We start from the raw sequence: 23864 nt of genomic DNA, 5'->3' as shown, positions 1-23864 counted from the left end.
AATAACTCAAGTGAAAAGATAGACAATGTTAAAGTGCTGGTAGGAATATAGAATTGTAGAACCATACCGGAAAATCAACATTAATTATCTCTTGAAATTTAATATAAGTACATTCTATAACCCAGCAAGCTACATCCTAGACATTTACTTGATAGGAATATGTTCATAAACAATGGTAGGGACTGCCCCACTCTCTGAAGGAAGGCTGAGTAACCTACTCTGCCACTCAAGGAAGACTGTGCCTGGAATGAGTACAGCCTAGAATGTTCCCAGCGGTGACCATGGATTATGAGCTCAGACTGACAGGGACTCAGAGGTTACACCTGGTTCCTGTGCTAAATACAAATAAATATGGGCCCTAAGTCAGATCAACGGGGTTCAGTTAATGGTATTTATATACTTTCCTCATATTTGGGAGCTACTCTCTGCTCTAATCCAGCTTTCCAGTCCTATTCTCAACTCTGACCAACATCTTCCCAGACAATATTTTTAGTCAATCTGCATGTTAGCTATCAGGCTCAAGCAAAAATTACTAAAGCCATGGGCCCCTTGAAACATACCTAAAATAGACTTCCTAGCTTCTTCCAACATGAAGACCCCCTAGTTTCATCTGCTCTGTTCTTACCTCTGGGTTCTTGTATATTAAACAATTTGTTCTGCTTTATATCTGACAGCCTCTCAGCCACCAAGTTGCAGATGCTATTAGGATTCCATCCTGACTTCGATGGGCAGATGACCTCACCAATGTGTCCTGGAACCTCACCTCTCCAGAGCCCTACCTGACTACAGAAAGATAAAAACAGGTTATGGGTATGGATCAACCTGCCAACGTCCATGTCCAAAGGAGAAGCAATTATAGAAGCCAGAGCTTCCACCTTCTGCAAGCCAGAAAGAATTTTAGTCCATACTCCCAGAAGGATAAAGAATACGGAAGTTTCCAATGGAGGAGATGGGACACAGAACTCTGATAGTGGGAACTATGGAATTGTACCTGTTATCTTACAATCTTGTTAATCATTATTAAATCACTAATACTTTTTTTAAAGGACTATGTTCATATATACATAACAATGACTTACAGCATTATCTGTAATAGTCAACAAGAAATACCCCAAATATCTATTAACAGTGGGATGTATATGTAAAATGTGATCCATTCATACAATAAACAAAATACTGTCTCTCACAACAAACCTGAATCTCATAAACAAGACAAAAATTAATTCACAAATCATACAGAATGCATAACGGTTATTTCTGAGAACAAGGGAGGGTTATAGATACAGATAATTATTCTACTTCTTGACCTAGAGGACTAACAATGGTTGTGTTCATATTGGGACAATTCACTGACCTATACACCCATGATCTGTGCAAACTTCTCTATATTAGTTAATAATCAGTAGTGATAGTGCGTAGAAAATCATTATATAACATCCAGGTTACCACCTCTAGAATAGTCTTTCTAAAAAATCCTTTACTCTGTCCTAGCCATGAGTTACAATTCATGAAACAAAATGAGTCAGAAAACACTGAACCAGTATTCTTTTAAACTGCCAAGGTTATGAAATATAAGGAAGACCAAGAAACTGCAAAACACCAGAGGGCAGTAGCAGACGACTGAATACAATGCAGTATCTGGATAGGATACAAAGGCCTAAACAGGACACTAGTGAGAAACCAGCGACATCTGAAAGTTCAAGAGCTAACAGTAATATTCCAATGAAGACAGTTTTTTGCTGTTTTCAGCACATGTGCAATTCCATTTCTTCTAAGCTAATTTATTAAAATTCTTTTTATTCCAGAGACAGAAGAGAGAGAGAGAGAGAGAGAACACATCAATACTCTATTATCTGTGATTTCCCCTGGTTCTGCTCTCCATGGTAATCCCATGTGAACCCTGGTCTGGCCACAAGACTTTAGTTTTGGCAAATGTCCAATAGGGAGATACATTAGGGGAAACTGAAACTGGGTGAAAAGTGTAAAGAAACTCTCTATACTGACTTCGCAATTTTGCTGAAATCTAAAATTAGTTAAAAAAAAAAAAAGTTTATTACAAAAAAGAAAACAAAGCAAACAGCTGCCTAAACTGGAAGTCAGTGAGGAAAAAAGAAATTACTTGTATAGTTGTCTTAAATATATAACACTTACCATGTAACTAAGAATTTCTTGAAGGCAGGGAGATAATGTAGCGGGTAGTGACTAATTTGCATGCCAGAGGCTTGGAGGTTCCAGCTTCAATCCCTCATACAACCATAAACCAGAGACGAGCATATTCTAGTCTGTCTGTCTGTCTCTCTCATTAAAATAAATAAATCTTTTAGAAAGAGACACCAAAGAGAAAAAAGTAAAAGCAAAAGCAGTGAATATAAAAAAGAAATATAAAGATATACATGCTCCCAATATATAAATCAAAGTGTAGAGAAGACATTCTACTAGAACATTGGAGCCAGACAAAACAGGTTCAAATTTCAGTTATACCACAATCTAGTTATTGTACCTCTTTAATCCTGTCTCCTTGTCTGCTACACTTACCTGAGAGACTTATAGTAAGTATTAAGGAAGTTTCATGTCTTTAATAAAGATCATTTACTTTCCTTATTCCCCTAGCCTGCTTACGCAAGGAAGTAGTCAAAAGGAGCCAAGAAAGAGTTCTGTCTTTCACTTATTAGTCATGGACCTTTACAGAAATCAACAAAACTTTCTGTGCCAGTTCCTTCACCTGTTAAGTGAGGTGACTGATAGAAAATCAGGGTTTGGTAAACTCTAGTCTGCTGCGTACTTTGTAAGTAAAGTTTCCTTGGAACACTGCACACCCTTTTGTTTATGTCTTATCTGTGACTGTTTTCCCATTTCCCACAGTAACATCAGAGTTGGACAGTTGTGACAGAGATGACCTGTCTCTGTCTAAAGTATTTACTAACTGGTCATTAAAAAAAAAAAAGTTTCTCAACCCCTGGTCTGAATGATTCCTATTGTTCTTTCCAATTTTAAATTCCAAATCAATGCATAAGGTAAATTAAAAACTCAGGGGTAAGGGTCTGGGTGGTGGCATACCTGGTTAAGTGAATACATTACTATGTGCAAGGACCTAGGTTTGAGTCCCTGCTCCCCCCCTGGAGTGAGGGGAGGCTTCATGAGTAGTGAAGCCATTACTGCAGGTGTTTCTCTTCCTCTCTACCTTTCCCTTCTCAAATTATCTTTACCCTATCAAATAAAAAAAAAAATGTGGTCTGGGAGGTGGTGCAGTGAATAAAGCACTGGATTCTCAACCATGAGATCCTGAGTTCAATCCCTGGCAGCACATGTACCAGAGTGATGTCTGGTTGTTTCTCTGCCTATCTTTCTCATGAATAAATTCTTTAAAAAAAAAAAAAGAAAAAAATACATAAATACATAAATAAAATCATATAAAACTCAGGGGTAAATGATATATCATAAGGTAGATTAGTAGAAGATATCTATATATCATAATTTCACAATACTTCTGCCAAGTCCAGTGCCTCCCTGCTTTCCAAGTTTTCTTTCTACCTGCCATCTCTATATCCTTAAAACTGAGTCAAAGACTATGGCCCCAGAGATGAGAAGCTATATTCCTGACTAATATTTAAGTCGTAGTCATCCAACTCCACAGCATTCTACAAAGCAGAGTTTCTGTTCTTTCTCCCCTCCCTCCCTTTCTTTCTTTCTTTCTTTCTTTCATTCATTCTTTCTTTCTTATTTTTTTTCTTTTTTCTATGTTTATTTTATAGAGCCAGATATTGAGAGTGGAGGGGGAAAGAGAGAGAGGGACCTTAAACACAGTCTCACTATTTGTGAAACTCCCCACAAGTGGAGATTTGGGACTTGAACCTGGTTCCCTGTGTTTTTCAACATGTCTGCTCTATCAAGTGTGCCACTGCCTGGCCCCAGTGGCAAAATCCCAGGTCATCAAAATAGCCCACCTGGATAGTGTGCTGCTTTGTCAAATGTGTGATCCAAGTTTTCTTTTTCTTTTTTAAGAATAGGAGCTACTCTCTGCCATAATCCAACTTTCTAGCCCTTTCTCCACTCTAACAATAACTTCTCAGACAATATATTTGTCAAACTCCAAGTTAGCTATCAAACTCAAGCAAAAAAAATATATATATAGTTGTGGGCCCCTAGAAACATGCCTAAAATGGACTTCCTAGCTTCCTTCCTAAGATCCCTAGTTTCATCTGCTGTGTTCCTACTTTTGGTTCCCGTTCATTAACTATTTTGTCTGAACATCTTGCCGCCTTTCAGCCACCAAGTTGCAGACACTACCATGACTCCATCATGACTTTTCTGAGCAGATGACCTCACTAATGGGTTCTGGAACCTTGTCTCTCCAGAGCTGTATAAGAAAGATAAGAAATAGGCTGGGGGTATGAATCAATCTGTCAATGCCCATGTCCAGCAGAGAAGCAATTACAGAAGCCAGAACTTCTACTTCTGCACCCCAAAATTAATTTTAATCCATACTCCCATTGGGGAGAAATGATAGGAGGAAGAGGATAAAAGGGCTTTGAATTCCAATTCCTCCATCAGGACCCGAGAGAGAGAAGAGGTAAAAGGAAAGTAGTAATAAGAGTTAGGAAAACTCTGGTGGTGGAAACTGTGGAATTATACCCCTGTTGACATGTAGTTTTTAAAATCAATATTAAATCACTAATAAATAAAATTTAAAAAAACTGATTAAACAAAAACAAACAAACAGAATGCATTTGGGTGGAGAGATTGTATAAAGGTTATGGAAAAGACTTCCATTCCCTAAGGCTCCTAAAGTCCCAGGTTCAATCCCTGGCACAGCTATGAACCACAGCTGAGCAGTGCTGTTTGAAAAAAATAGTAATAATTTATATTTATTTTATTTATTTATTCCCTTTTGTTGCCCTTGTTGTTTTATTGTTGTAGTTATTGTTGTTGTTGTTGTTGTTGGATAGGACAGAGAGAAATGGAGAGAGGAGGGGAAGACAGAGAGGAGGAGAGAAAGATAGAAACCTGCAGACCTGCTTCACCGCCTGTGAAGCGACTCCCCTGCAGGTGGGGAGCCGGGGTTCGAACCGGGATCCTTATGCCGGTCCTTGTGCTTTGCGCCACCTGCGCTTAACCCGCTGCGCTACAGCCCGACTCCCCCCAAAAAATAGTAATAATTTAATTAAACTATTTTTTAAAAAAGGAATGCATTTAAAAAGAACTCATTCCTGGGAGTGGGCCCGACTCCCCCCAAAAAATAGTAATAATTTAATTAAACTATTTTTTAAAAAAGGAATGCATTTAAAAAGAACTCATTCCTGGGAGTGGGGCTGTAGCGCAGCGGGTTAAGCGCAGGTGGCGCAAAGCACAAGGACCGGCATAAGGATCCCGGTTCGAACCCCGGCTCCCCACCTGCAGGGGAGTCGCTTCACAGGCGGTGAAGCAGGTCTGCAGGTTTCTATCTTTCTCTCCTCCTCTCTGTCTTCCCCTCCTCTCTCCATTTCTCTCTGTCCTATCCAACAACAACAACAACAACAATAACTACAACAATAAAACAACAAGGGCAACAAAAGGGAATAAATAAATAAAATAAATATTAAAAAAAAAAAAGAACTCATCCCTCTCACTCTCAGGCAGAAGTTGAAAAACAAGATCAGAAGAGAAAACACAAGTAGAACCTGAACTGGTATTGGTGTATTGCACCAAAGTAAAAGACTCTGGTGTGGGTGGTGGTTGGTGGGGAGAATACAGGTCCAAGAAGGATGACAGAAGACCTAGTGGGGGTTGTACTGTCATAAGGAAAACTGAGAAATGTTATGCACGTACAAACTATTGTATTTACTGTAGAATGTAAAACATTAATTCCCCAATAAAGAAATTAAAAAAAAAAGAATTCATCCCAATTTCAGCTTAGTGAAATAAAAATACATAAAATTCCTTTTAGTAGAGAAATTTGAAAAAAGTTGGAAATTAAAAAAGACAAGCAGCAATATATCTATAAGCTACTTACTTCCTATAAATTACTTTAATCCTTGGGATTAAATGAACAAATGAAAAACTAATCGTATTTCTTGATGAAACTGAGCAACTATAGTATTGCGGAACAAGCACCAGAGCTCAGTTCAGATGTTAGTTTTTACTCTAAATGTCAAAACAGGGAAGAAAGCAGTCTTTACTCTTCTAACCTGCTCTTACGTATTTAAAGAACCAGGCCTTTAATATTTGGTCTTTCCAAATGTGACGGTCACTTACTTGTGCCAAAAATTGGAATGAGGCAGTTTTTCAAGTGTAAAAAAAACAAATACAAACAAAAAACTTTAAAAAATAAACCCCAAGAGTCAACGAGATAGTACCATTGGTAGCAGGCTTTCGTGCTTGAAGCACCAAAAGTCCCAGCTTCAGTCCCAAGGACCACTATAAGCTAAAGCTGAGCAGTGCTCTGGTAATAATAAACAAATGTAAATTGGTCCAGCCTCTGTGGACAGCAGTCTGGAGAACTCTCACAAGGCTAGACATGGACCTTCCATATGACCCAGTAATTCTTCTCCTAGGGATATACTCCAAGGACTGCATAACACCCAACCAAAAAGATATGTGTATGCCTATGTTCATAGCAGCACAATTTGTAATAGCTAAAAGATGGAAGCAACCCAGGTGCCCAACAACAGATGAATATATATATATATATATATATATATATACACACACACACACACACACACACACACACACACACACACACAAAATGGAATACTACACAGCTATGAAGAACAATGAACCCACTTTCTCTGACCCATTTTGGATGGAGCTAGAAGGAATTATGTTAAGTGAGCTAAGTCAGAAAGATAAAGACGAGTATGAAATGATTCCACTCATAAACAGAAGTTGAGAAAGAAGAACAGAGAAGGAAACTCAAAGCAAGATTTGACTGAATTTGGAGTAGGGCACCAAAATAAAAACCCTGGGTTGAGGGTGAGGGTGGATGTTCGGCGTCGTGGGGCATGGTGGGGGATGGGATGGGACACAGTCCTTTGGTTGTGGGAATGGTGTTTATAGAACAAAAAATAATAATAAACAAATGATAGTTACCCTTCAGCCATTCTCCCCAGATGACCTGTGCACGTATGTATGTTGTTTCTTTTTCCTTTTTCTTCACATCAGGGTTATACCAGGGGCTCAGAGCCTGTACAACAAATCTACCATTCCTGGCAGCCATTTATACTTTTTTTCTTTTCTTTTCTTCTCTTCTCTTCCCTTCCTTCCTTTCTCTCTCTTTTTATTTGACAGGGCAGAGAGAAATTGAGAGGGCAGAGAGAGAGAGAATTAAGACACCTACAGACCTCCTTCACCACTCGTGAAGGGTACCTACCCCCTGCAGGTGGGAAGCAGAGGCTAGAATCTGGGTCCTTGCACAGGGTGATATGTGCACTTTAACCCATTGCATCACTGACTGGTCCCCCGTACACGTTTTCATTTTCCTAGATAAAGTATGCAGTGCTGGGTCAAGTTTCCCCACCCCCTACCCACCAAAAATAAACAAACACTATTCTTCATAATAAAGTAGACATACCCTATGACCCAGCAATACCTCTCTTTGAGATTTATCCAAAGAAAGCAGAAGCAGATCCAAAGAGATCTATGACACCTATGTTCATAGGAGCAATGTCCATAATCATCGAAATATGAAAGCAGCTCTAATATCTGACAGATGAGTGGTTTAAAAAGCTGTGGTATATATAATACACAATGGAATACTACCCAGCTATTAAAAATGATGAAATCGTCTTTGCCTCATTGTGGATGGAAATTGAAGAAATCATGTTAAATGAGATTAGTCAGAAGGAGAAGGATTGTGGTCCGGGAGGTGGCGCAGTGGATAGAGCATTGGACTCAAGCATGAGGTCCTGAGTTCAATCCCCAGCAGCACATGTACCAGAGTGATGTCTGGTTCTTTCTCTCTCTCCTCCTATCTTTCTAATAAATAAATAAAATCCTAAAAAAAAAAAAAGAGAGAAGGATGAATACTAGATCTCATTTATAGGTGGAACTTAAAAAATAAGGAGGGAAAGGCAAAACAGAGGGTGAAACATAGACCAGACACAGTCTCTAACAGCATGGTAAAGGCATGAGGATGTAAGGAGAGGGGGCTGAGAGGACAGTGGGGACCCAGTGCACAGTGATGGAGGAGAACCTACGTTAGTGGTGGGATTGGTATGCTGATACCTATCACAGAAGGCTGAGAAACTGTACACATGTGACAACTGTCTTTAAATCATTATCTCCCTAATAAAGCATCAAAAAAAAAATTAAGCATAAAGGATAAAAAGAGCTCAGATCTCCCCTTCTAACAACCATTAAGGTCTCAAGGTGGAAGGCAAGTATTGGAGCACAGGATCTTTTAGCAATATTGGTTTTTCTACTTCCCTGTTCCAATGTGAATGGTGAATTGCAGATACTGTTGGAGCAGCACAGATGATATAGACCTATTGTTATTTAGACTGACCTATTTATACTGTAGAAACCAAAATGGAGACAGAAGACCCTGCATTCCCAGTACCTTTCAGAGATAAGACCATCCGGGGACATCTGGGTTCCAGATATTTCTTGAGATCATCCCAGGCCTTTTTAATAGCAGCATAATGGTCAATGTATCTTCCTACATCAGAGTAAGTATCTATGAAGAGAGATTTCCAACACTGATTCTTCTGTGTTTTCTCTTCCCTATAGAGGTTGAAAAAGAGATTTAAAAAAAAATCTTTTGAAAAAAAAAGTACCAGTTTTAGACTCTAGCATACTTTTTGGGAATTTGTAGTAGTTTCTTGTCTTCCATTGATTTTAGCCATACAACTAAGGTCTAGATAGCAAAAGTGGTACATCAAAAGTATTTAACTTAACAACTGTTACTTACTGTAGGCATGGTGGGAATCACTGATTTTTTAAAATATACTTTTTATTAGCTTTATTTATGTGACAGCGACAGCCAGAAATTGAGAGGAAGGGGGAGACAGAGACGTCTGAAGTTCTGCTTCACCACCTATAAAGCTTTCCCTCTGCAGATGGGAACCTGGGTCTCAAATCTGAGTCCTTGCTCAACCAGGTGCGCAACCAACTGGCTCCAATCACTGATTTTTTTTTTTTTTTTTTTTTTACTTTTTACTTCTTACTTCTACAAACCCCCCCACCACCACCACTATTCTGATCTTTGAGGAGATATGTGAATGGTATGTAAGGAACAAATTTCAACTTTTAAAAACTTGCCAATTATAACACTTTATTTTAAAGATATATTTAATGGGCGGGGAGATAGCATAATGGTTATGCAAACAGATTCTCATGCGTGAAGTTCCCAGGTCTTAAGTTCAATCCCTTGTACCAGCATAAGCCACAGATCAGCAGTGGACTGGTTAAAAAATAATAATAAAATAAAAATGTTTCTATTATATTATTAATTATATTTTATTTATTTCATGAAACAGAGGGTGAGAGAGAATCTCAGCTGCATTCTGGTACATGTGACACCAGGGATCAAACTCTTGCTACCAAGTCCAGAGCTCTAACCCCCTTCCCAATCAGTGCTTTGTTTTGTTTTAAACTAAAATACCATTTAGTTGTGGCTTATGGTGGTACTAGGGATTAAACCCTGGAGCATTAGGTATGAAAAGTCTTTCTGCATGAACACTATGCTATGTCCCTGTGCCCAGTAGCACACTGTAACACGTGCACTCAACCAGGTGGGCCACCACCCAGCCCCCATAATGCAGGATTCTACTTGGTACAATTCCACAGACACTTACTGTGTATTTATGAGGACATACAAATGAAGACTTTTTTTTGCCTTCAAAAATATATATATATATAACTTCTTCAGGAATAAAGTATGGAATATTAAGTTAAGAGTCAGACAAGAACTACAAAGGACCTTGACATGCAAATGAGCTTGAATCTTATCTTACAGGAAATGGGAGCACCACTAGAGGTATTAACAGGGGATTTAAAAGAGCAGAATTGTGGCTACAGTTTGGGTGGGATAAATTTAAGAGGTGAAAACTACGAGGAACAGGGATGACTTAGGAGAATTTTGTGAAAGTTCCGGCAAGACATGATAAACTCTGGTGACCAGATGAAATAAGCAGAAAGATTAAGAAATAATCTTAATTATTTAATCTGAATTAGGTGGTGGTGCACCTAATTAAGCGCACACATTGCAGTGCACAAGGACCCAGGTTCAAGCCCCTGGTCCCCACCTGCAGGGGGAAAGCTTCATGAGTGGTGTCATCAGAGGTGTCTCTCTGTCTCTCTCCCTCTCTATCTCCCCTCCTCTCTCAATTTCTGTCTCTATCCAATAATAAATAAATAAAATGTATTTAAGAAAGATTCAAGAAATACAATGAATGCTTCATGATTGAACCAATGTATGAAAGCAGTAGATTTAGGGTGATTCCCTTTGCTGCCTTGGATGCTCAGGTGGAAGCTGTTGCCATGAAGACTAGGAAAGAACAACCCAGGCTATAGTGGGATTTTTTTTTTTTGGGGGGGGGGGGTTGGGAGAGAAGTATCTTTTTAATTCATGTCAATAATATATGTACATATTACCAAAACCAGAAGTATCAAAGAACTAGTGAAGCTAGTCTTCTGTTCTAAAGCTAACCATTTCTGAGTCATCTCTGTAGCTGTGCATGTATATGATTTTAAGTTCATAACTGGGAACTAGTATGATTTCACTGCACACACAAAGTCAGCTTTTTCAGAGAGACACAGAGACACCACCACACCAAAGCTTCCCTTATAGCCATAGTCCTCTCATGTTATGTACTGAGAACTTGAACCTGGGCTGCTGCATGGTAAGTAATCTCACTGACTCTTTAAGTTCTTGATTTATCTATCAACTTTACACCTATATACTGATACCCCAGAGTGAAAGATGAGGATATAACAACTCTTTTTTTAAATTATCTTTGTTTGTTTATTGGATAGAGATAGCCAGAAATAGAGAGGGAAGAGTGGGATAGAGAGAAAGAGAGACAGACACCTGCAGCACTGCTTCACCACTTGTGAAGTTTTCCCCCTTCAGATGAGTTTGAGTCCCCGGGGACTCAAACCTGGGTCCTTGCACAGTATAACATATGCGCTCAACCAGATGTGCCACCACCTGGCCCCATAACAACTCTTAAAAGTTCCTCTTTCCTATTCACCTCCTTCCAGTGTTCGACAGCTGTTAGTAACTTCTACTTCTACTGAGTAATTTGCAACTGTAAATGATATATTTAAATTCCCTACTTCTTGCTTTGCTTTACCAACTCACCCTTTCTTTCATCTTTCTCAGTTTTGTCATCTCTACTGTCATATAAGCTCCTGTGATCTACAATTTCATTTTGTCAAATAAACATATACTTATTCAGTAAACTCTTGTGTGTCATCAAATGAAAAAGACAGTGGAGGGGGATCGGGCGGTGGTGCAGTGGGTTAAGTGCACATAGTACAAAGCGCAAGGACCTGCACAAGGATCTGGCTTCAAGCCACTATCTCCTCACCTGCAAGGGGGTTGCTTCACAAGTGGTGAAGCAGGTCTGCAAGTGTCTATCTTTCTTTCTATCCTCCCATCCCATCTTAATTGCTCTCTGTCCTACTCAATAAATGTAAGGGGAAAAAAAATGGCCGCCAGGAGCAGTGGATTCATAGTGCAGGCACCGAGCCCTCTCTGGAGACAAAAAAAGAAAGAAAGAAAGAAAGAAAGAAAGAAAGAGAGAGAGAGAGAGAGAGAGAGAGAGAGAGAGGAAGGAAGGAAGGAAGGAAGGAAGAAAGAGGAAGGAAGGAAGGAAGGAAAGAAGGAAGGGAGAAAGAAAGAAAGAAAGAAAGAAAGAAAGAAAGAAAGAAAGAAAGAAAGAAAGAAAGAAAGAACAGACAGTAGATAGCTGTGCAAACTAGTCTGGAGCTCACTGGGATGACCTGGATATGTGTTCTACCCAGGATGAAGCTTGGCTCCCACAGCAGCGAAGGAAGTTCTGGTGCTATGATTTCTTTCACTCCTCTGCCTGTCTGCTCTATTTGAAAAAGTTAGCCTGGAGTGGTGAAGCCCCAAAAATCACCAAAACAAACAAACAAACAAACAAAAACCTGCAACAGTGCATGAGGGACCAAAAACTCTAACAGTGGGTGCAGGAGATGTCACAGAAGCAGAAAAGCAGAAGGTCCAGGCAGAACTTCTATTGGCAAGCATTAGAAGAGTTACCAATGAGCAAGAGTTGGAGAGGAGAGTCAGAACAGGCTAGTGTTATGGAAGCCAAGAATACATAGTCCCTGCATACTCACTCAGATATCAGCCAGTATTTTTTGCAATGTCTTCTCCACAGTGGATCATGACTTGATAGTTGACTAAGTCGTCGACTGACATAGCAACAACTGAAGTAGTCAGATTTGAAGTATAAAAGAAAACAAGAAAACAATTTTAAAATAAAGATGCAAACAGTCAATTTCAAGCTTTTTTATTTTCTACTTTTGATCTTACAACTACAAAACAGTATTTTCTAAGACTTATTAAAAATTTTTTTTTATTATCTTTATTTATTGGATAGAGACAGCCAGAAATCAAGAGGGAAGGGGGTGATAGAGAGGGAGAGAGACAGAGAGACGCCTGCGGCCCTGCTTCACCATAAAGCTTTCCCCCTGCAGGTGGGGAGCAGTGGCTTGAACCTGGATCCTTGTGCATTGTAATACATGCGCTTAACCAGGTGCTCCACCATCTGGCCCCGACTTTTTTTTTTTTATACATATTCTCATCATGTTTGTGTATTCTATGAGGAGTGCTAAAACCTTATATGGGTTCACAAACAAACCTCTAAACCTCTACCATGAGATTTTCACATTAACCATTAAAATTAATTGCAAATCAAAGCACTTTCTTATATTTATTGTAAGCATAGTAATTATTTATACATATAGGAAAAATTGTTATCCAATTATAAAAAAGGTAATTTTTGGTTTTTGAAAAAATTTTAAGAGATTTATCTATTAATGAGGTAGGGGGAGAGACTGTGAACAGAGCATCACTCTGATACAAGCAGTGCTAGGGATACAACTTAAGACCTCATTCTCTTAAGTCCATGCTCCTAAGCTACCTCCTGGGTCACTGTAGTTCTAAGGATCTGCAGGATATTTGTATGAAATACACAGGCTTTCATTTGTTTTGTTTTATTTTCTTTCTTAAAGAAATATGGTAGGATCAGAGAGATAGCCTACCAGGTAAGACACCTGCCTTGCAGTGCACACAGCCCAGCTTCTAGCCCCGCTTCTAGCCCCAGAATCCTCTGGGAGGAGCTATAGTACGGAGGAGAAGATTGTTGTTTCTTTTTCTCTTTATGCATCTGAATGAAAACAGTGGCCCCGAAGGGTGACCTAGTGCAAGCATGAAGCTCAGGCTCTGCAGAAAAAAAAAAAAAAAACCAATTCCAAGGGCTGGGGAGATTGTTCATTGCTTGAGCAAAGGACTTGCATGCCTGAGGCCCCAGTGGCCCTACATTCAAGAGTGGGGCTCAGGCCTTTCTCATAAATAAATAAAAATATTCTTAAAATGAGCTTTTGAATTGGGTCTTCTAGAATTAATTCTTTTAAGATTTTATTTATTTATTAATGAGAAAGATAGGAGAGAAAGAGAGAGACAGAGAGAGAACCAGACATCACTCTGGTACATGTGCTGCCGGGGATCAGGACCTCATGCTTGAGAGTCTAGTGCCTTAGCCACTGTGCCACCTCCTGGACCACTAGAATTAATTCTTTAATATGATCAGATTTCTTTTTTTTTTTTAACTATTTATTGGATAGAGACATCCAGACATCGAGAGGGAAAGAGGGAGGGAGAGAGACAGAGAGACACCTGCAGCCCTGCTTCACCACTCATGAAACTTTCCCTCTGCAGGTGGGGACTGGGGGCTTGAGCCCAGGTCCTTGCGCATTGTAACATGTACCCTCAACCAGATGTGCCACCATCTGGGCCCCAATATGATCAGAGTTCATATATATATATATATATATATATATATATATATATATATTGAAGTCAAAATCAGATCTTAATTATAGCCACAATTAGCCAGTCTACCTGTAATAGGTGTCATATTCTTAAGTTCTAATTCAGTACCCACAGCAAATCAAGCTAGTATCAGCTGCTCAAAGTAAAGGAATATTAGAAACAAATGAAATTCATATTATCTAGATTTATTTTTACTTTTCTTTTTTAAAGAGAGATCTACTTATTAATAATAGAAAGAGAGAAAGAGGGAGGGAGAGAGAGAACCAGTTATCACTCCAGCATATGAGTTGGGAGTTAAACCTCTCAAGCACGCAAGTCACCTCAAGCACCTCTCAAGCACCCAAGCCACTATCCAGAGATTTCCAATAGAGTAATGCTCCAGTACCATAACCCCTACTCTACAGAATTTGCCGAATAGAGTGAATCTAAGACTAGAAAAATAGAATTCTAATCCTTCAGAAGATGAGTTACATGCTATAGAAAGCAAATACTCAAAAGATCTGAGTTGGGTGGTGATTGCTAATCAATTACCAGAATCTTTAATCACCTGGAGTTAGTCAAGGCCATGAACAGAGTGTTTAAAAACCAATCAATGGAAGACAATGTGGTCCTTAATTGTCCCTCCCCTTTAATTATTATGAGAGAGACAGGGAGGAGGGAGAGAGAACCAAAGAGAGAACAGAGCACTGCCCTGCTCTGGCATAAGTGGGGTCAGGGATTGATCCTGTGTGCGGCCTCTAGGACCTCAGGCATGCAATCTGGTGCTCTCACTGGCTGAGCTCTCTCTCTAGTCGTAATTGTCAGTCTTCAAATTAAAGACATAAAAATCCCTCCAGTTTTGTGAATTCAGGATCCATTCCTTTTTTTTTTTTTTAATCTAAGTCTCTCTGCTGTCCCAAGAATTTAATAAACCTGGTATCGTGACTTTGATGCACATAAAGTTTGAGAACTGCTGTTCTGCAGATTCTGACTCAAGCTGATGCGGCCTCGGTATCTAAAGCATTGGAAGTTTAAAAAGTGGGCCAGCACCATGTGGGCCAGATGAAATTGCTCATTTGGATAGTGTACTGCTTTGCCATGTGATCAACTCGGGTTGAGCCCTGGCCTCCACTTTTTATCTATTTTTATCATATACAACCCTGATACATAATGAAGATTAAGAATGACTGGTACGCAAAATGTCAACTTGGACTAGAGAAGGCATAACGCAATCTCAGATTCAAACTCTGGAACTGATATTACACAATGATCTGAGAAAACAAATCTAATTCGGTTTAGCAAAGATATGCCAGAAAGCTTCAGGGTTTAGCAATGGACAGAACACTTGACAAAGTTGGGCTGTATGGTGCAGAAAACAAACAAACAAAAAAAACTACAGTACACTGGAAACTTTTCTGTAGATGAAATTACTTAGTATTTGTGAGGTTAACTTAATGTGTCAATCAGTCTAGGCCTAAGGATCCCCAAAGAGATGGTTAGGAATTAGTTCTGGTGCGCTACGAGGGCACTGCTAGGAAATATAAGCACCTGAATTGTGAACTAGGTAAACGATGTGACCCTCTCAGCGTGGTTGATCACCATCCAATCCATTCAGAGACTGATTACAAAGAGAAAGTCAGGGGCCTAGGCAGTGACTCACTGGTAGAGTGCATGTTATAACGTGCAAGGACCCAGGTTCAAGTCCCCTGTTTCCATCTGCAGGGAGGAAAGTTTCATGAGCAGTAAAGCCGTGCTGTAGGTGTCTCTTTTTCTCTTTCCCTCTTGATGTCCCCCTTCCCTGTCAGTTTCTCTGTCTCTGGCCAGTCAATAAATAAATAAATATATAAAATAATAAAATAAAATTTACAAAAAATAAATAAAAAGGGAGGAAACAGAAAGTAGAAAGTCCGATGACTTTGACCTCTGAGGGGCTGAGACACTGGTATCTGACCTATTCTTGGTTCTCAGGCTTGCAGACCCAGACTGGACTCTATACTGCAGATTCTCTAGCTCTCTCAGTCCTTGGAACTACACATCACTGAGCTTTGCAGATGTCAATTTAGAGGACTCCTCAGCCTTCATAACTGAAGAGACAATGATTTACACATACTCTGTTGGTTCTGCTTCTCTCAAGAATTCTAATACAGTATTCAACTCAGTTTATTTCCACAAGCATTATAAAGTCGCTTCTGTTCAAAATTTTGATTACTAACTAGAGCATTTAAAATAAAATCTGGGGGGGGGGACAGAATGGTGGTGCCCCCAGTAGAGTGTGCATGTTAAAAAATAAATTCTCATCTCTGTATCTTGGCTCAGAAGGTCCTGTATGCTCTCAACAGTCTCTTCTCAAGTCATTTCTGCATATGAGTCACTGTTTAATTCCTACCAACATCATCTAGCTCTCCCAACAAGCCCTTCAATTGTCCAATCAACTTCTGAACACACCATGTTGCTGCCAGAACTACTCTATGCTGTTTCTCATATGTGGCATCTTCTTCCAAATGGAATCAATCCTCTTTTCCTCTCACTCCTTAACAAGAAAATTGGTTTATTTCCTTCGTAGCATGGAGAACCTCTTGTAATTATACAGTTGTTTGTTTTTCCTTCTTGCCTACTAACCAGTAAGCTCCCCATGAGAAGAGGGGATTTACAGGTCTGTTTCCTATTGCATCCCCAACATCTAACAGGCTGGCACATGACACACACTCAAAAAAAAATGTTGAAAAATGATGAATACATCCCAGAGGGTTAAAGAATAGGAAAGCTATCCAGGGAGGGGATGGGATACCGAGTTCTGGTGGTGGGAACTGTGTGGAGTTGCAACCCTCTTATCCTATAGTTTTGTCAATGTTTCCTTTTTATAAATAAAAAAAAAATTTTAATGATGAATACAAAGATAAACACAGTCTTTACATTTAAGAAGTGCACGGGGGCAAGGGTGGTGGCACATGTGGTTGAATGCACATGATACAATGCACAAGGACCCAGGTTCAAGTCTCCAGTCACCACTTGCAGGGGGAAAGTTTCCTGAGTGGTGAAGCAGGGATGCAGGTGTCTCCGTCTCTCTCCCTTTCTATTTCCCCCACCCTCTCGATTTCTGGCTGCCTCTATCCAATAAATAAATAAAGATCATTTAAAAAATAAAAGAAAAAAAAAGACTCATGCCTGAGGCTCCAAAGTCCCAGGTTCAATCTCCTGCATCACCATAAGCCAGAGCTGAGCAGTGCTCCAGTAAGAAAAAGGAAGAAAGAAAGAAAAAAAGAAAGAAAGAAAGAAAGAAAGAAAGAAAGAAAGAAAGGAGAGCAAACCACAAATATGTGTCATGGCAACAGAGATCTGATTTGGCTGCAATGTACTACTGCAAATGATAATGGCCTTAGACGTTTCTAGAAGTTTAGGTTACAGACAGTGAACAAGTAGCATCATGGGTTTCTAAGGAAATCAACAATTGCCTAACTGTCTTATAAAGTAATTATTCTGCCCATTCTCACTGCAATGAAGACAGCTTTAGTACTGTGGCCTTCCTCTATCCTTCTCTCTGAAAAAGTCAGCCCTGGAAATAACAACAAAAGAAAGAAAGGAAAAATAAAAGAAAGATCACTCTGGCAGCAAAGTAGTCCACGGCTCAAAAGTGTGTGTATATATGTGTGTGTGTCTGTCTGTCTGTCTGTGTGTGTGTCTGTGTGTGTAATGGTGGTGGGATGGTGCAGAACCTAATAATCTTGTAAACCGTTACTAAATCACTAATAAATTAGTGTGGGGAAAGTGTGTAAGATTTGCAAAAGATTATAGTGACGGAATATTTCAGATGAAAATAACTTGCAGCTGCAACAGCCTTTTCCAAAGAAAAAGATTTTTTTCCTTTTTGCTTTAGTTCAAGCCTACGTAGAGAAATTGTTTTCTTCTAGAAAATTAAATGTCAGACACTAAGATCAAGAGCAGTCCAAAACTGGAGCTATCCCCCTGCCACCAACCCAAGAGCTACCACCAGCAATTCCAAGACGTCTGTATTTCTAAAAGGATCCCCGATAACAAAGGGCACACTCATCAAATGGCTAAAATCCAACGGCTAATGAAGAAAAGAAAAAACACAATGCAAACGAACCTCGACTACCAGTGCTTAAGAGGGTCATTTCACTGCCTCGGCAAAATATACGTGCTGGTAAAAGAACAGAGCCATGCCACCAGCTGTCAAGGGTGTAAACAGCGCCATTTCTTCCACCATGGGTGACAGTCCCAAGTGCTGAAGGAACCGGGCATTTAACCACCCCACCAGCAACCGGTGTTTATTTTTGGAACAGATGCTGGGGAAATTCAAAGCCTTGAAGGGTCATCACCAGTCTGGTTCCACCGGAAGTCAATGCCAAATGACAAAAATCCAATGAGCAACCCTGAGGAAGGCTGAGACTGAAGCTACTACTAGCCGGCGCGGCCGCCCGCCAGGGCTTCGCCGGCGCGACAGAGCCCCGGAAGTCGCGCCTGGAGGTCGCGCGGCTGCACCCCCGCGCCCACCCCGCAGGCCCCGGCAGGGCAGGGCAGGGCAGCAGAGGGGCGCCCGGCTCGCACTGGGGCCTTTCCCGCGCGGGCTTTCCCGGGGGGCGGAGAAGCACCCACCCGGCTGCAGAGCCTCCCCACGCCGCACCACCTTGCAGCTGAGCCTCGGTGAGGCCCGATCTTCCGTCCTGGGCCCCAGACCCGGGAAGACCCCGGGGCAGGTCTCTCTCCGGCTCCCCCGTCTCGCCCCGGCCCCCACCCCCGTGGCTCTGCAGGATCAGGGCGGCCCTGGCGTCACCTTCGGGCTGACGCGGAGTGTCAGTCCTGTCAACCGGACAGGCCTCCTTCCTTCCCGCCTCCTCCCTCCGCCCCCCATCCCTGCCTCAAGCGCCGTCACATTACTTGATCAGGTCCCGGTAGTCCAAGAAAGATAAGATGAGGAGCAGGGGGTCGGTGGGCAGCGATTCTAGAGTCAGAGACACCGACTCGGTCTCCATAGCCGCCATCTTGCCTGGCCGTTACAGACGCGGGCCCCGCCCCCTACCGCCGCCGCGGACTCGCTCCCCGGCCACTCGCGTAGGTTTATGTAACCACCGGGAAGCCCCGCCCACAGGGCGGGCCGAGAGCCGGTTCCCGGGTTGGCCCCGCCCACCCCCCGCAGCCGGGGGAGCCTGAGCTTCGCAGGTCCGTGATTTCCCAAACTCCCTCAGGTTCCAGTCACTAAACCTGTCAATCTCGGGACCACGCTCATTCTTTGTCCCCGGACCCTCTGCCCGGGTCCCTCTATAACTTTCTACGAAATTTTAAGACGAGGGATTCTAGAAGCCTTGTTCCAAATTTCAAGCTAAAACTGTGCGATCTTTGTCCCCCTCCCACCCCAACTTTGAAAGTCCCTGTTTCCTCCTCTCCTTCCTCGTTGTCACAGGTGTCCCTCACACACAGTGCGAGGGCTCTTCTCCCGAGCGGAGAAAAAGACGGTTGAAAGCATAAATGTGGGGCTGGCGGAATAGCTCACTAGGATAGTGTGCCGCTTTGCCATGTGCATGACCCAGGTTCCAGTCCAGTCCCCACACTGAAGGAAGCCTCGGTGGTGTTGTGTTCTTTCGTTCTCGATGTCTTAAGAGAAGAATCAATAAGCATAAGTGATAATGCCATCCTCAACTAAAAGGTGCATAATGGCCTAAATCAGAAGGTCATCTGCTCTTAATTTACTCCTCACTACTGTTTTTTCAGCCTGTTAGGGTAATGCAAAGTGTATCAATCAATAGATAGTAGATGGGTTGGTGGGGCAAGGTTCAAGTTCCCCACGGGTCACGAATTGGGACCCCCACAAGCACCACCAGGGGGCACTGTTGAGGCACTATGAAGGCGACGTTGAAGTACGGGTGGGGTCATGGATTGTGAGCTAAAGAATCTATCGCCGGGGTTGGGGGGCCCGGCGGTAGTACACCTGGTTGAGTGAACGCATTAACAGTGTGCAAGGACCCGGGTTGGATGGAGCCTCTGGTCCCCACTTTCAGGGGGAAAGCTTTGCAAGTGGTGAAGCAGGGCTGCAGATGTCTCTCTCCCTTTCTCCTCGATCTCTGTCTCTATCCAATAAATAAAGAAAATTAAAAATGTTTAAAACTCTTTTAAAAAAAGAATTGCACCTGGTTGAGCGCATGTGTTACAAAGCGCAAGGACCCAGGTTCGAGCCCCCCCCCCCCCCCCCCCCCGTCTTCACCTGCAGGGGGAAAGCTTCATGAGTGATGAAGCAGTATTGCAGGTGTCTCTCAGTCTCTCTCCCTCTCTATCTCCCCCTGTCCTCTCAATTGCCGGCTGTCTCTATCCGATAAAGATAATTAAAATAAAAAAATTTTCTTTAAATCTATCGTGAGTGAGGGAGATAATAGTTATACAAAGACTTTCATGCCTGAGGCTTCAAAGTCCCAGATTCAGTCCCCCAAACTACCTTAAACCAGAGCTGAGCAGTGCTCTGGTGTCTCTCTGTGTGTCTCTCTCTGCATCTCTCTCAAAAATAAAATATATATTTTAGAAAGAATATATCACTTACCTGACTTTGTTTCCACTGTTTTTCCAAGCAGTATGGCCTAAGGAACTTTTAAGTAGTCCAGTCAGACTTGGACTTCACACACCTGTTTTCACTTCACTAGGGGTGGTATCGTTAACTAAACCTAAATTCTGTAAACTTGTTATCTCTAAGTCACCCCTCTCCTTAATTGGTTTGAGGATGGTAATTTAACATTGCCCCGTATGACTTGCTTTGCCCACTCCCTTCCCTAGGGAAATATATGTTGTGAAAGTTTTTGATGCTAACTTCATGCCGTTACTCAATTACCTCTGTAAACTAAAATCTCAAAAATATAAATGCAACACTCAGCTAACAACAACAAAAAAGTAAACAAGGCCCTCTGATGATATCCCTGTCATTCCATGCTATTTGTATAAACAGTTAACACACTGGTCAAGCTAGATTAAAGTCAACTGTTCTCTTCATCTCTATGTCACCAGAATATAAATTTAGCCTTATATCATCCTTATCTCAACCCCAAGGTCTAATATAATACTGAACATGTTGAAACATTCTCTTTATCAGTCACTCTATTTATACCTGTTTACATAGGTAAGTGCTTCTAAAGATTTTTGATCCTGGGGCAGGGGGTAGGTAGCATAATGGTTCTTCTTCTAGCGTTTGCCCTTCTTCCATAGCCAGTCAACAGCATCAGGTTGAGCCTGATGTAAAGTTTCGAGACCTCCTTTGAATCTGGAGAGGTGGCAGTCGTTGACTATGTGGGTCATAGTCTGTCTGTAGCCGCGGGGGCAGTTCGGGTCGTCTCTGGCTCCCCAGCGATGGAACATAGCGGCGCACCGGCCATGGCCTGTTCGACAGCGATTGAGGAGGGCCCAATCATAACGTGCTAGGTCAAAGCCGGGTTGACGCTTGCAGGGGTCTGTGATGAGGTGTTTGTTCTTTACCTCAGCTGACTGCCAACTCTGTTTCCAAGAGTCTGGAACAGAGAAGTTCAGTGTAGGCGTAGGGGACCAGATTGGGTGTCGAGACATCAAGCGTTGGACAGGGTGGGCGAAGATATCCGCGTATATTGGCAGGTCCGGTCGAGCGTAGACACGGGAAATGAACTTAGATGATGCCGCATCCCGACGAATATCTGGTGGGGTGATGTTGCTAAGAACTGGCAGCCAAGGAACCGGGGTGGAACGGATGGTTCCAGAAATTATCCTCATGGAGGAATCTAATTTGGAATTGACCAAGTGGACATGGGGGCTACGGAACCATACTGGGGCACAGTATTCTGCAGTGGAACAACATAATGCCAGAGATGATGATCGTAGTGTGGAAGCGCTCGCGCCCCATGAGGAGCTGGCCAGTCTTGCAATGATGTTATTCCTCGCGCCCACCTTTGCTGCAGTTTTTATGAGATGTTCGTGAAATGACAGAGTGCGATCCAGAGTAACGCCAAGATAGACTGGCTGGGCTTCATGCCGGATTCTCGTATCCTCAAGCTGCACATTAAGCTCACGAGAGGCCGAGGAATGGTGTAGATGGAAAACAGATGATACCGTTTTTGCAGTGCTAGGGATAAGTCACCATTTTTTACAGTAATCAGATATCAGAGACATGTCTTTCGTGAGTGTTTCCTCGAGGATATCGAACTTGGATGCCTGAGTTGCACAGCAGATGTCATCGGCATAGATGAACTTCCTTGAAGAAGTTTCTGGGAGGTCATTGATGCAAATATTAAATAGCGTAGGAGCCAGAACAGAGCCCTGGGGGAGGCCACTTGAGACAAGTCTCCATCTGCTAGACTTGTCACCCAGATGCACCCGGAATCTTCTGTTTTGGAGAAGAAACGATATAGTGTTGGCCACCCATGGAGGCAGGCATCTTGAGATCTTGACTAGGAGACCACGGTGCCAGACCATGTCATAGGCTGCTGTGAGCATAATGGTTATACAAAGAGACTCTCATACCTGAGGCTCTGAAGTCCGTGGTTCAAATTCCTGCACCGCAATAAACGAGAGCTGCTCAGTGCTCTGAGGAAAAGAAAAACAAACAAACAAACAAAGGCTTTGATCCTGTTATGTTTATCTCATTTCTCCCTTGGGTAAACTACTTTACCAGTTTTAAGTCCAAAAGCAGGTAGAAGTTTTAAGGACACTGCCCTTTGTAAAGTAACCCTTATTAAACCTACATGTTTAAGGTGAAATCAGTCATTCATCTGAGGCACAAAATGTAGGGGTTGACAAACTAGTCAAGATAAATGTTTTTGTTGTTATCCCTGTGGCTTCATGGTTTTTAGCTCTCGTTTATTGCTCACTCCTTAGACACAGAGAAGTACACCTACTATCAAACCTATGCTGTGAGCTCACAGTGGGCTCTTTGATAAGTCTAATGTATGACAAAAAAAAGTTCATTAATGAAATGGCTTGCATCTAAGATACGTAGACCCCATGGATTGTCACGTTCATAAATTACTGAGGTCCACAGTGAAGCTGAGCAAGGGACCACTTCCTCATGCCAATCAAAAGCTACTCTGTCACACCAGCTTTTGCTTGAAGGAATTCTGCTTTACTGTCATTTGATGACATTGCTCATAACAACCTCAACAGGAGGGATCTGAGAAGTAGGTTTGGGGTAAACGCTGAATTACTGTTTCCCCTAAAGGCAAAAGATAAGCAGGAATAAGGGTGTGAGGTTTAAGAACATCAGGTCATCTGGCTTCCTTGTGTAATGCCAGGTTGTCATTGAAGGTTGTCCTGACCTTTCAGCCTGTGGCTCAAGCAGTATTATATAGGCAAAACAAGTAACTAATTTGAGTTGTTTTTTGGCTGTAGAGCATACTGCTCCAAGTCTGGTGGAAACAAATCTATATACAATGTCAGGATCTCCCTCCCCCATCTCCCACCCCCCCCCCAGAAAATGTTAAGGGATTCAGATTCCTGAAGATGTTCTGGGGTTGGAGGTGAGGAGGATGCTTATGAGGGAGAGACTTCAGAATCTGACAAAGGTCTGATACTTCGGAAAAGAGCAGGCGAGAGAAGGAGAACTGGGCAGGAAGACCACACTGCAGCTTTGAGAATATCTAAACCAGGTAGACAAAAACCTGCCCAATAGAGAAGTTTGCAAACCCAGAGGATTGGCCTGTACCAATACTTCATTACGGTCATGGTTAGCCACTAGTTGGGGCTAACCCAGAGGAAGAATGCCTGTGTCTTTGGTATAGAATTAAGCAAGTAAGGAAAAGAAAAACTGGTTACATTTTATACGTTAAGAAGCTATCAGGAAGAGAAATTAAGAAAAAAATTCGACTTTTCATAGCACAAAATACTTAGGAATAAATTGAATCCGTGCCCCCAAAACTACAAA

General features: G+C 41.8%; 1 protein-coding gene across 2 annotated transcripts in view; it reads right to left on the bottom strand.

The window, feature by feature from the left end:
* Positions 1 to 19035, bottom strand: part of FBXO3 (F-box protein 3) — a 46413-nt gene extending 27378 nt beyond the window's left edge. For both annotated transcript variants that reach the window (XM_060176626.1, XM_060176627.1), the window contains exons 1-3: positions 18881 to 19035; positions 12289 to 12378; positions 8537 to 8700 (exon numbers count right to left, since the gene is read on the bottom strand). In XM_060176626.1, the coding sequence (XP_060032609.1) occupies positions 8537 to 8700; positions 12289 to 12378; positions 18881 to 18984 (358 nt within the window). In that variant the 5' untranslated portion in view covers positions 18985 to 19035. The remainder of the gene's footprint in view (positions 1 to 8536; positions 8701 to 12288; positions 12379 to 18880) is intronic.
* Between the last annotated feature and the right edge of the window lie 4829 nt (positions 19036 to 23864).

This window comes from Erinaceus europaeus, chromosome 17 (genome assembly GCF_950295315.1).
Source record: "Erinaceus europaeus chromosome 17, mEriEur2.1, whole genome shotgun sequence".
NCBI lineage: Eukaryota > Metazoa > Chordata > Mammalia > Eulipotyphla > Erinaceidae > Erinaceus > Erinaceus europaeus.
This window is presented reverse-complemented; position numbering and strand designations above follow the sequence as displayed.